Source organism: Candoia aspera, chromosome 8, assembly GCF_035149785.1.
Source record: "Candoia aspera isolate rCanAsp1 chromosome 8, rCanAsp1.hap2, whole genome shotgun sequence".
NCBI lineage: Eukaryota > Metazoa > Chordata > Lepidosauria > Squamata > Boidae > Candoia > Candoia aspera.
The window spans coordinates 55,806,317-55,819,139 of NC_086160.1; the positions used below are offsets into that span (position 1 = coordinate 55,806,317).

Below are 12,823 nucleotides of genomic sequence, written 5' to 3' on the forward strand. Positions count from 1 at the left end.
ATATAAATCCTCAATTGCAATCCCGATTTGCCTGAGCTTGGACGTAATATGTCGAGTCCAAAGCAAAGTATAGTTATCTTTTTTAAGATATGATAACAGACTTCGAGGAGCAGCTCTAAATAAAATTCTAAGCCAGTATTTAATTGTTATTATCCAAGCGTTAGTTTCAGTTAAGCTTTGACCAGTTTCTAAGCAAATTGTGGGATAAGCGACACAATTAGGAGCCCCTAAAAGCTGCCTCAAAAAGGATGCCTGAATACCCTCTACTTTAGAGTTAAAGACTCTTAGCCAAATAGGAATACCATATAGTATTTGAGAGAGAGAGAGAGATTTGGCTTTAAAAATTCTAATCACTGCAGGTGCAAATTGGTTACCTTTTGTAAAATAAAATTGTTTAATCTGGCCAGCCAAACAATTGGCCAAATGAATTTTTCTTATTACGATGAGTTACCCAAGAAAGATTATAACTACATGTAATGCCAAGATATTTAAAAGATTTAACTTGTTCAATTTCTGTACCACCCATGAACCATCTCAGCGAATGCCACCTTTTGGCAAATATTATTACCTTTGATTTAGAAAAGTTAATGGTGAGTTACATTGACAATAATTATAAAATGCCTCCAAGTATCTTTGTAAGCCCACTCTCGAACAAGAAAGGACTGTAGTATCATTGGCATAAAGTAACAGTGGAGTGGAAAGACCCCAGAATTGGGGGGGGTGTGTATGACCATTCATTCTTTTGGGAGATTAATCTGTCTTCCAATACTTTTTCATACAGGGCTCTTCTTGCAGTCATCCTGTTTTCAACCTTGTTTCTTTAACTTCTTTTCTTTTCTTCCATGTCCATTTCTTCCCAAGATCCACTCTTAACATTGCCAAAAAAATATTGTATCCCAGGTTCAGAACCTTTCATCACCTATCCCTCTCTAATCATAAACATCAAAACAGTAATGTTTTTAGATTTATATTCATTCCTTTGCCATGTGTACATATGAATAGACTTATGCTCAAACCAAACAGATCATATTCCAAGCGGATACTTACCAAACACTCCCCATTCTCATTCATTTTTCAGTTCTCCAAATGGCCCAATCATTTTTTCTGTATTCTCTCGCCAATAAAATAATATTTTCCCTGGGATTTCATTTATTTAGAGTGTTGCACAATATAGCTCAAAATCATATATGGTTCTTCCATTATCACCATTCACTGGAGCATAACATTTAATTATTATCTATGACACTAATTTATATTCTCTGACATACACTGTATTCCCTTTATGTATAATTAAACCTACACCTTCAGTTCCCTGCATGTATTTATCAGCTTCAGAAGATGTATTACTTCCTTCCCCTTTCTCTTAGTTATACAGACAACAGATACTTTTTGCTTTATTGCACTTCATTTATTAATTCATTTTTTTATTATTTACTCTTCTTACATTCATATGCCATATTCCCTGCCATCCATCATAGTTTTGCTCACAAGTCAAGGTTTCACATATTTTTAATAAGATAGAAAAGGTATGATATCCATACTATATGCAGCATTCCCTGCTTACAGTAGGGACGGTATTGATCAGTTGTGGCGCATTTTGCCCAGTATGCCCAACCTATGCAACCAAAGCCCAGTTTTACCCAATCATGCTCACCCTATTCTATGCCAGCTAAGAACTCTGATTGAGAGACTACCAATTCTCTTGCCTGGTCTCACAATTAGGGAGTATATGAAGGGTTTATATTAGGGAGTATATATTAGGGAGTATATGAGACACATGCAGGATTTCGATAAAAACTTAAAATATGACACTAGAGATTTAACTAATTATTTAGCAAAACATGCAAACTATCATCATTAGTAGCAAACAGTGCTTATTGTAGATTGCAAGGCAAAGTAAAATAGTATATTTTAGCAAGGATGTCAATGAAAAAACAGCAGGAAATAAAGAATGGTCGAAAGCTGAAGGCTATGAGAAGAAAAGGCCCCTGAGGTTTAATAGAATGGCAAAAGGTTCAGCCAAAAGGATCTGGGTAAGACCATTTTTGAAGATAGAAAATGATAATTTGGAGAAAGGCCAAAGAGGTCACTAGAGCTTGAGGACATTGCCTAACTCTTTTGGAGCCATGTATTCCCTAAGACTGTGCCAAAATCTGTTACCCAATTACCCCAAAAAAGTTATTTCCATGCAAAAGAGACTTCTCTTTTTCTATCTCATGATTGGTATGATAATTCTGAAAGAATTCCTTTTGGTATTATTTATCTTAAACCAGGAGCTGGGCTTGTATTTGCAGCCCCTAAAGCTCTCTGCAACCCCTGCTGCCAAATGTCCCGCAGTTTCCTGCAATTTTGAAGAGGAAACATAAGAATAGTTTGTTAAGTCCTAGAGTAGCCTCATTTTCAAAAAAAATGAAGAAAAGAAGGATCTTCCCAAAAGAAGAAAAAACAGAACATTGTATCTGTGCTGAGGAATGTGCATGGCCCCTTTTTACACCATTGCCTTGCACTTTGTTGCCCTCATTCCCACACAAACGTTAAGTATGACTACCAGGCACACTGTCTTAAATGAAAATTATATCAATGGAACTTAGTAATATATACAAAGCTAGGATCCAAGATAGTCTTGGACATGTTTTTATGGCTTTTGACTGTTCTCACTAACATTCAGTGACAGGCTACCATGCTAACTCACAGACTTTAGAAAGTGCCCTTGGATTTCCCATAAGGGGGAACTGCTGAAAGGGTCATGTGGAAGCAGGACTTGTACTTCTTTCAAGGCCAATACATTAGATTTCAGTTCCTTTCCTCTCAGAAGGCTTTGAATCACATGCATTTCCTTTTGTGGAACAAAGCTAGAACTTGGATTTCAAAGGAGTAAACACACACACCACATTCTGTTTCCAATATAGGATGCTATCAGTATTTCCCAACCAAAAAAAAAATGGAGTAACCATCTGCAAGTACTAGTACATCCATTCATTTCACTTTATTTCCCATCAGAGAGTGTGAAGCTTGCAAGAGCACATCTTAAATTGTTTATTGTGGCATTATCACTGGGCTAAATCAGGCTGCCTGTATGCAATGAAGGAGCTGGAATGTATGGGAACCAAGAGTTCAAAAGAATAAAACTATGGGTGGCAGTGACATGAGTTATAAATAAAATGTGTTGCACACTGAAAACGTTCTGGTTTTCTGGATTAGCCGTTCTCCTTCAGGTGCCTTCTAGATGACCTGGATTACAATTTCTAGGCTGGCAGCAATGGGAATTACCTCTGACATATCTGAAGAACATGAGTTTGGGAAGGGTCTTTTCTCAATAAAATACATGCAACCATAAAACAGTATAAATATAGGAAAATGCTTTTTAGTTGGACGCTATTATAGAATGAAATGAACAATTGTATCTAAGCAATTTAGGGAATGTATTAAAGAAATAAAAATGCGCAGGATCTTTAATATTTTCTTTTACAAAATATGTACTAAAAAGCATATATGAGATGGAAGCAACAACATTTCAATAATCAAGAAGGTAACCTGACTAAGAGATCAGAATTGTCAATCTGGAAGAAATAGATGCAGTTCTACAGATGTATCTCCTTTACCATGAATAAATAGAGCCAAATTTCTCAATTGCTGTTATTTTTATTAATTTGTCAGAATTAACATGTAAAATATATACAACTTACATTTGATAAAGAGTACTGTGCACTCTATGTTCTTTTGAAAAGTCTCCTTTTCTAGAAATTATTTTGTATGTTAAGATTCAGTTTTCAATGGTGTAAACCTTACTGTAAATGGAACAAAAGAAATTTCAAGCTCGCTGCACTGATACCTGTGATACAGGCATATGCTGCCACCTTGGGGAAGACTCCTTTCCTGAAGCTGGAGGCATCCTGAGTGTAGTAACATAAATCAATTTCATGTTTGGCCTGTCATATCCCCACAGGAAGAAAAGTTTCTTAAATCCTTCTACTCATGCGGTCATAAGATCTTCCAGATGTCTCTGAGCATCATTCATGTTATGATACTCATTGTGGAGAATTGCCATTGTTCTGAGTTGGAGCAGCATAGCTTAATGTGTAATTTCACAATGCCTGTCTTAAATTAATATAACCTAGAATAGCAAACCAGTACAATGAATAGTTCAAACAGTTGCACCAGTCTTTCCAGCTTAGTGGCCTGGTTCACACAACACATTTAACTCAGTGAGCAACTAAACTAATCAAATTTCCTTATTGGGAATTCTGTCAGTGCATAAACTACCTTGATCAAAAATTGCTATTTTTGGCTTACAGAATCCTCATTCATTTTTTTGCAGGAAGCAGATTCCTATGAGCCTTTGTACCAGGAGAATTCTGACAAAATTTCATGACATCAGTGGCCCCTACGTCAATGGCTAGGATGGAAGCAGTTGGCATGAGTTGGACATTACTGCCAATTAATGTTTAGGAAATATGTTATGTCCTGCTAGGCCTTGGCAATGATTCTGTAATGGAGAAACTTGCTTATACAGCTACTCTCTTTTTCCAGCTCTCTTTTTCCAGGACCTAAATCCAATGATTGACCTGTTTTGTACAAGTCAATCATTGGATTTAGGTAAGAATTAGCTGACTGATCAATTACCATATTTTTAGTATTCTCATATATACAACCAGCACTACTACCTTATCATATTGTGAAAACAAGGCTGGTGTCTCAAGTTATGTTTAGACAATAGTGTTAATATGTTTTCTACTACAGATTAAGGTTACTATGGTAACTAATCATTTTGGCAGGGTGAAGAGGTTGAATTTAATTGTCCCCTTTTCAGTTGTTAATTTTTGCAGGGGGGGGGAGAACTTGCCTGGACTTGTTTTAGTTTCAGTTTCCCTTCTGTGTAGGCATGTAGAGAGTTAAGCAGCTCTCACTGAGAGCCTGTAAATATGTTTGCTTTCTGTAAATAAAATTATTTTTATAGAAATGCCTGGTGTGTGACTTTTCTGATCTCTCCTGGGCCAAAGGCTTTCCTAGCAATCTGATAAAAAATAGTTCCTAAAATTCCCAAACTGTCAGTCTTTACTGTCTTCTATAAAAGAAATAACCAAACTTTGCAGCCAGAATTTATTGAAATCTTCCATTTATATCTGAGTGTACCTATTCTTGTGTTACTAAATTATATACAAACTACCTTGAGTCCTTTGAGAAGTGGGCAGCCTATATATAAATATAAATATAAATGCATGGAAATTCAAACTAATATTCACTATTACAATTGTTAATTCACTAACATGCTCATTCTTATGTCAGATAGACTGGGTGGAACAATGCAAGACCTGTGCAACATGGTTCCCAGACTTTCAGGTTTGAGGACCTTAATGTGAAATATTTTTATAAACTCCCAGATTATGGTAGTTGTCCTTCCAGTATCTGCTCACTGAAATAAAAAATAATAACGAAAAGAGACTATAGATTAATTATGAAAAGAGCTTTTAAACAATTTTGTATTTTATTTATCACAACTACATCTATGCAGAGTTAAAAAGTAGTATTACAGATATATGCAAGATCATCACAGAAGAGGAAGCTCTCTGGCAACCTGCTAAAAAGATCCCAAGGGGCAGTGCACTTCATCCTTTCCATTTACTTCTCTCTGCCCTGCACACGCCCGTGCACACACACACACTTGTTCCAAAAAAGTTAAATAAAAGCTAAAAAAAATCCAGGAAAGTTCTTTTTAATGACCAGTTCCCCCCTCCCCCACTTATTTTCTTGTTCATCTGCTTAGAAAAGCAACCACTTTGTGCTTAGAGAAGCAACCACGCTTTTTGCTGCCAGAGGTTGGCAGATGTCAGCAGGTAGGCAGATTCAAGCAAGACTGGGGCTCCTGCAGGACCAAGTACAGTGGTGGCCCCAGCTATATGTGCAGTGGTAGCTGCCAGGAGTTCAAGGGAAACTTCAGCTGCAGGGATTAGGTAGTGACCATATAGGTGGATCTGGAGAGCTCTCTTCCACCCCTGCATTGTGGCCTCTACTTTTCATCCTCACTATTGAAGAAAGGATCTAGGAGATACAGTTGGGACATCCCTGGAGGTTGAAGCTGAGAAGTAAGATGCGTTGAGAGCCTGTGGGTAGCTGGGTAGATATGGGGAATGGGAGAACAAAGGACATATACAGTGCAGCAATGTTGGTTAAAGGGCAAGAACATTTATTGGCAGCTCAAATCAGCTGGTAGTGTTTCTTCCAATCTGGTTCATGGACCAGCCCATATTTCCCTCTCATATCCTCCCAAACAGTGAAGTATGGTTTGGTGAGTGTCTGTGCCAGGGGAAGAGCTGTGTGAATGAATCTGATGTAGAAGAGTACAGAGAAAACCTTGGAGAAATTATGTGATTATCATTAAGCTCATAGTGAAGTATAAGCTTACCTGAGAAAACAGGAAAGCATGAGCATAAACTCAAGACTCACCAGCCTTGAGTTTCTTTGGCATAAAATGGAGGGAAGGATAAATGCTGTCAGGCTTTCAAGATTCTGTTATTACAACCTATATCAACACAGTACAGGTAGTCCTTGCTTAACATTCGTTTAGTGATGGCTCGGACTTATGATGGTGCTGAAAAAAAACAACTTGCAACCAATCCTCACACTTACAACCGTTGCAGCATCCCCCACAGTCAAGAGATCAGAATTTGGGCCCTTGGCAACCAGTTCGCATGTATGATTGTTGCAGTGTCCCATGATCATGAGATTGCCATTTTTTACCTTCCCGGCCAGCTTCTGGCAAGCAAAATCAATGAGGAACCTTGTGATTCGCATAATGACCACATGGTATTCTTAATGCCCATGGTAATTCACTTAACAACCACTGCAAAAAAGGTAATAAAATTGGTTTGGATTCACTTAATGACCACTTTGCTTAGCAACCAAAATTCCAGTCCCAATTGTGGCCGTTAAGCGAGGACTACCTGTAGAGTTCTTGTATTTTTGTGGTATCTGTTTCCTGAGCAGGTCAAGCCAGCTGAAACATTTTCTCTTTTAACAACTGTTTTAATCTTTATTATATTCTAATGGTTTATAAAATATATCATTTTGGTTCTTTATGTTCTTATATTTGCAGCATTTTGTCTAATTACTGCCTTTATATATTGCAAGCTACTTTGAGTGACTTCTGTTTTTGGGAAAAATTAATATACCTTTGTTACTCAAGTAAAAGTATGTAAAAACCAAATTAGGTAACTAAGACTAGTAGAAAAGTAAAAGGAAAGGGGAAAACAGCTTCCTTCTTTAAGGTTAACAGCTCTTCAAACCACTGAAGCACTGAAAAATACTTTTTACAACAATTTTTAAAGGGCTTTCTGGTAAAATCAGGCTGACAATTTCAGGACAAGGAAATTATAAGGTGAGACAGATGATTGGGCACTCTTATCAGAGTCATTCTATAACTCATTAACTTAGATAAAGACTCGGTGTCAGTCTCATAGTGGTACATTATCAAGATCTGCTTCAAAGTACAGGTTGGAACCATCACAGACAAAGGCTGAGAAGACAGAAGCAAAGCAGGGAGCTTTGGGGCACAATATGGTAAGTAGGCTTTGGAGGGTATCTCAGGATCAGATTGCGGCTTGATGCTATTCTTATGTAAGAATTGATTTTCTTTTTCTCCCTAAATGCAGTGCTTTTAAGATGGGGTATTTGTTTAAGATTGGCTGAGAATACATTGATGAGGCAGGTTTTCTTGTGTGGAGGTTATAAACGAAGGGTTCTCTTCCTTTCAGAATATGTGTGTGTGTGTGTGTGTGTGTGTGTGTGTGTGTGTGTGTATATATATATATATATATATATATATATATATATAATGTGTACATGACTGTGTGTGTATGATTTAGGGTTAATCTTAATCATTATAGCAGTAGCCCAGTAAGTCCTCAATAATACAGCAATAAATATGATTATTTGTGATATAGGACCTAGTCTACATTAAATAGTCTCTACTTTCAGTGTAAGAAAGAACTCTGGGTAGCCTAAACTAAGAAGTATAGGCTTCCAATGTATTTCTCACTGCTTTTCTAGAGGAAAGGACAAAGGACCACACTAGATCAAGTTTCACTGAACATTTTTGTGGTGTTAAAGGACCCCTATGGTTTGGAACATTGTCTTATGTGCCTGCCACATTTATTTTGGTACTTTGCCTTCTGCTTCTCAGTGGTGTTGTACAGCTTAAAAAAAAAAAAGCTACACATACTTCACACTGGCTCTGGCAATCTGGTGTTCTGAACACTTTTGCTTAGAATAATATAAATATAGATGTAGGAGCAAGCTTTAAAATAGCCCACTAACAAATTAGAACTTGCAAAATCTTTATTATTCTGTGAGAGTTTATTTAAACAGTAAAAATGGCTTTGAAGGAGATGAGGAAAGGGATGGTTCTGCTCAGTGGGGGTCCACACTACAGCATAAGGAAGATTAACCCTTTTCTACCAAAATGAATATTGTTCCTTACTTGATTTGTGTTCTTAGAGGTATCTCTATGGTAATATCATGGAAATATTTCTTTCAGATTGATAAGTTACTTAGGACATTTATCTGGAATAGTAGACCATCAGGTTTTCTTTAGCTACTTTAGATTGCCATTTGAGGAAGGTGGCCTTACCTAATTTGCAAAAATATCATTGTGCATATATTTCATCAGCTATTAGTATTTGGAATGAAAATATAGTGGAATATTATCCTTTACCGGCTGTGCTGGAAAATTATTGTGTTTCCCTTGCAGCCTTGGCAAGTTCTCAGAACAACATTTGGTAGAAAAGGTATTTTACTTCCAGGAGTGCTGGCAGTGAAAAATATATTAGAGTCATATTGGGGCAAAGATTGGGTTTTGATGATGAGACTCATGACCATTTCTTTGGGAAAATCTATTCTAAAAATAGGTAGTAAAATGTTTTATTAGAAACTTCGGGCAGAAGCAGGAGTATGACTTTAAACCAATTATTGTGTAATGACTGTTTCAAGGATGTTTTCCAACTTCAGTTTGGTCTTCCTAGCTCACAACAGTGGCAATATTTTCACTTATGCATATTTTAACAGCTCAGTATGGGCCAGATGCTGAGATGCTCCATCATTTGATGGAATCCATGACAAAAATCAAACCCATAACATGAAAAGTTCAAGAAAATTTTTAAAATGGACATTATAGGAGAGTCTAATTCTTTAGTTCATATTTAGAATATCTCAGATATGTCCACTTTAAAGACATTCTTTATGTTCTTAAAAAGGTTAAAATGGTGCCAATGGATTTGAGATTAAAGTTGATTTTTTAAAAAAATATATAGAGCATACTGGACTCCCCAAAACATGTACTTGAAAGGATGGACATCAGATTTTCTTTGCTGGAGGTATAAAAAAATCTGATGTTTTATTAACCCATATGATATGGTCCTGTAATCATTTGGTACTTTTTTGGAATGGTATTTTAATGAATATAAGTAGTTTTATGGGAAAACATTAAAGTTAATATAATGTTGAACAAAAAGGTCCAACATTTGTTCAGAGATTTGTGGTACAAAGTCCAGTGCTACTGTTTTAATTCCTAGGAATGGCAATTCAAGGGCATTCTTCTTCAAGTGGTCTTCCTGACCAATTATGTTTAGCTCAAATTTATAGTAGCAATGGCTATATAGCACAGCTACTTTTGCTAAATTATGTTTTGCTAAATCATGATGCTCCTCTTTCATTTCCTAGGAATTTCGAGAGGAAAACACAATGTCTGACATTAGTAAGATGACCATAAATCTTCTCTTGCTTGGAAGAACACAAAGTGGGAAAAGTGCAGCTGGAAACACTCTTCTGGGTAGCACGGACTTTGCCAGTTGTTTTTCCCCATGCTCTGTGACTGCATCCTGCCATCTAGGCCACAGCTGTAACATTTCAGATTTGGGGCGTCGGCAAGGAAGAGCACTAACTGTGCAAGTCCGTGTGCTGGACACTCCTGGATATCCTCACAGCAGCCTGAGCAAACAGCAGATACAGAGAGAAGTGAAAGATGCTCTAGCACAGCACTTTGGAGAGAAAGGCTTGCACCTGGCACTTTTGGTTCTGAGAGCTGATGTCGTAGTGTGCGAAGAAGAGGCATCCACCATACAGTTGATCCAGGTAACGTATATGATAAATACAAAGTACACCATTATGTACATTGCCTCACCACCACTCCCAGGTTCAGTGCTCAGAGAACGTAACAATGAAAATACAATAGAAATTGCGTGTTAAAATATTGGGGTGGGCATTAAAGTAAAATGTTATGAATTAAAACAATGGGGGGTGAATTCATCCAAATCCAAGTCTTACCCTGAACTGAAATGATGTTCTGCACATCCTGTGGATATAAAAAGTCTACACACCCCTGTTAAAATGTCAGGGTTTTGAGATGTAAAAAAATCAGACCAAGATAAATCTCTTCAGAATTTTTTCCACCTTTAATATAACATACAAGTTGTACAATTCAGTTGAAAAACAAACTGAAATCTTTTAGGGCGAAATAATAAAAAAAAACTAGAATAACGTGGTTGCATAAGCGTGCACACCCTTAAACTAATACTTTGTTGAAGCACCTTTTGATTGTATGGCAGCATTCAGTCTTTCGGGGTAGGAGTCTCTCAGCATGGGACGTCTTGCCTTGGGAATCTTTGCCCACTCTTCCTTGCAGAAGCGCTCCAAATCTGTCAGATTGCGAGGGCATCTCCTGGGCACAGCCCTCTTCAGGTCACCCCAGGGATTTTCAGTTGGATTCAGGCTCTGGTTGGGCCATTCCAAAACTTTGATCTTCTTCTGGTGAAGCCATTCTTGAAGCAATCTTCAATTTGACCACAGGATGGCAAGTTCATTGTAATTTCAGTAGTTGCATTTGGGGGGGGGGAAATAATAAACATGATAAAGAAACTTAAATATTTACTATATTGATCTAGTCTTCTTTGCATCCTTTTTCTGTGAAGCTGAGAATAATATATATGGCTTCCCCAACATATATATCTTGCTTAGTTAATTGATAAGCGACCATGAGTTGAATCAAATTTTGTATGCAAAGGAGATACACAATGGAATTTACCTGGATTCTCCTCCCTACCAAACCTGTGATACCCCCCAAAAGCCTGTTTTGAAAGGGTTGTGATTTTCCAACGATAAGGAATGTAGGCAGGAGGTAGGAAAACGCCATTGCAGATCAAAGCCAATGCTTGGCTTATATATTGAAAAAGATAAAGTCATAAATGTAAAATAATTGTATTAAGGCAATGTCTTTCTTCTTTTTTACCTTTGCAGGAACTCCTTGGGCCTAATTGGAAGGCTTACACTGCCGTTTTATTTACTCATGCAGACCAGATTGAAAAGTCACCATTTACTATAGAGAAATATTTGCATAGTGCCTCAGACACACTACATAAAGTAATGCAGTCAGTACAGCAAAAATGCATTTTTATAGACAATCATGCAAGGATTCTAAAACATGAAAACCTAAAAGCTTTAAGAAAAATTATGGAGTTTCTAAAACAAAATGATTACCAGACCCTTCAAGTGAAATAAACAATGCTATACATTTAAGTAACTTATAATTTCCAAGTTCTGAGATGCTTTCTGCTTTTATAATTCACTCCCCTGAAGTATTTTAATTCTTTATACAAACACTTTTTCTATTTTTAATATTGAATACAGCTAGTTATGAAAAATAAAGTTGTAACTATCCTTAAAAGTTAATACAGTTAACTAAACACAGATAGTGTTTAATAATATTTTGATTACTAAATAGTCTCAAGTATACAATGCAAGAATAGAGGAAAGTTTCCTTTCTGCTATCAGCTTTTTTTTTCACTTCTGTTGCTTAATCTTCCCACAGCTGCATTTTGACAGTAGGCAAAGATATAGAAGATACCAATTTAGCTCTCTGTTATTAACATCTAAATTTTAAATGCCATATAAAATAATTGGCAATAGTCCATAATGAGGGTAATATGCCATCTACTCAACAGCAACCATTGAATCCATCAAAGTTTCTCAGAAGGAAAGAACAATTTAAAGAAAATTAGAAACAAACATATTTGGAACTCTTCAGTGTTTTTGGGCACATAGCTATTTTCAGATCTTAGTGTTCCCTTAATATCACATTGCAGTATATTGTTGAAACTACTATTTATTTTCACACCAGTATATCCAGGATCAAATATAAATGTCTTATGTTCAACACTCAAGATGGTTTTAAAATGCTTTTATTTTGTGCACTAATTGGCCTACATTTCCAGTCAATGATATATCGAAAATATATTAATGCTAGCCAATATTGACATACTGGTAACATCATTCTAGTTCTAAATTATACTCCTTGATGTCAGGTCACCGGGGATAGAAACTACGCTGAGTCGGTATTCCAACTCTAGTTCTTTATTGCTCCTGTCCAACAGACAGAATCTTGCCCAACTGAGGCTACTGCACTGAGCTAAAGGAAATAACCCAAAAGGGCTCTAAGGAGGCGCTGCCTTGAACTTCTTAACCTTCCCAGCCACCTGGTCTGGGCTGTGAAGTCGTTTATCATTCCGGAATGCTCTCTTCCCTCTGGGAACCAGCACCCTCGCTGGAATCCACCACACTTTATATCCTGTCTCTGAACTTCCAATTTGTGCTGAAGCTGATTAATCCAACTTGCCTTGTTTATTTATTTAGTACTACAGAGAATCTATGTTTGGGAGAGATAGACAGGATGAACTCACTTCAAGCCTGTATAGCTTGTTTGGCAGTTATGGTAAGATCAATAATATCTGCTCTGCATTGAATGTCACTTGGACAGAATCTAGTAAGGAGCCTGGGA

The 12,823-nt window shown here is 36.9% G+C and overlaps 1 protein-coding gene across 1 annotated transcript; it reads left to right on the forward strand.

The window, feature by feature from the left end:
• Positions 1-7,449: 7,449 nt before the first annotated feature.
• On the forward strand, positions 7,450-11,747 carry GIMD1 (GIMAP family P-loop NTPase domain containing 1). The gene is made up of 3 exons (XM_063309652.1): positions 7,450-7,557; positions 9,715-10,125; positions 11,287-11,747. Exons 1-3 carry the CDS (start codon positions 7,555-7,557, stop codon positions 11,545-11,547), a joined length of 675 nt encoding a protein of 224 aa, XP_063165722.1. The 5' UTR covers positions 7,450-7,554; the 3' UTR covers positions 11,548-11,747.
• The last annotated feature ends 1,076 nt before the right edge of the window (positions 11,748-12,823 follow it).

Excerpts from the sequence above, each read along its gene's own strand:
- GIMD1 (XM_063309652.1), top strand. Across the intron at positions 10,126-11,286 it reads CCACCATACAGTTGATCCAG|GAACTCCTTGGGCCTAATTG; the intron begins GTAACGTATATG and ends TTACCTTTGCAG.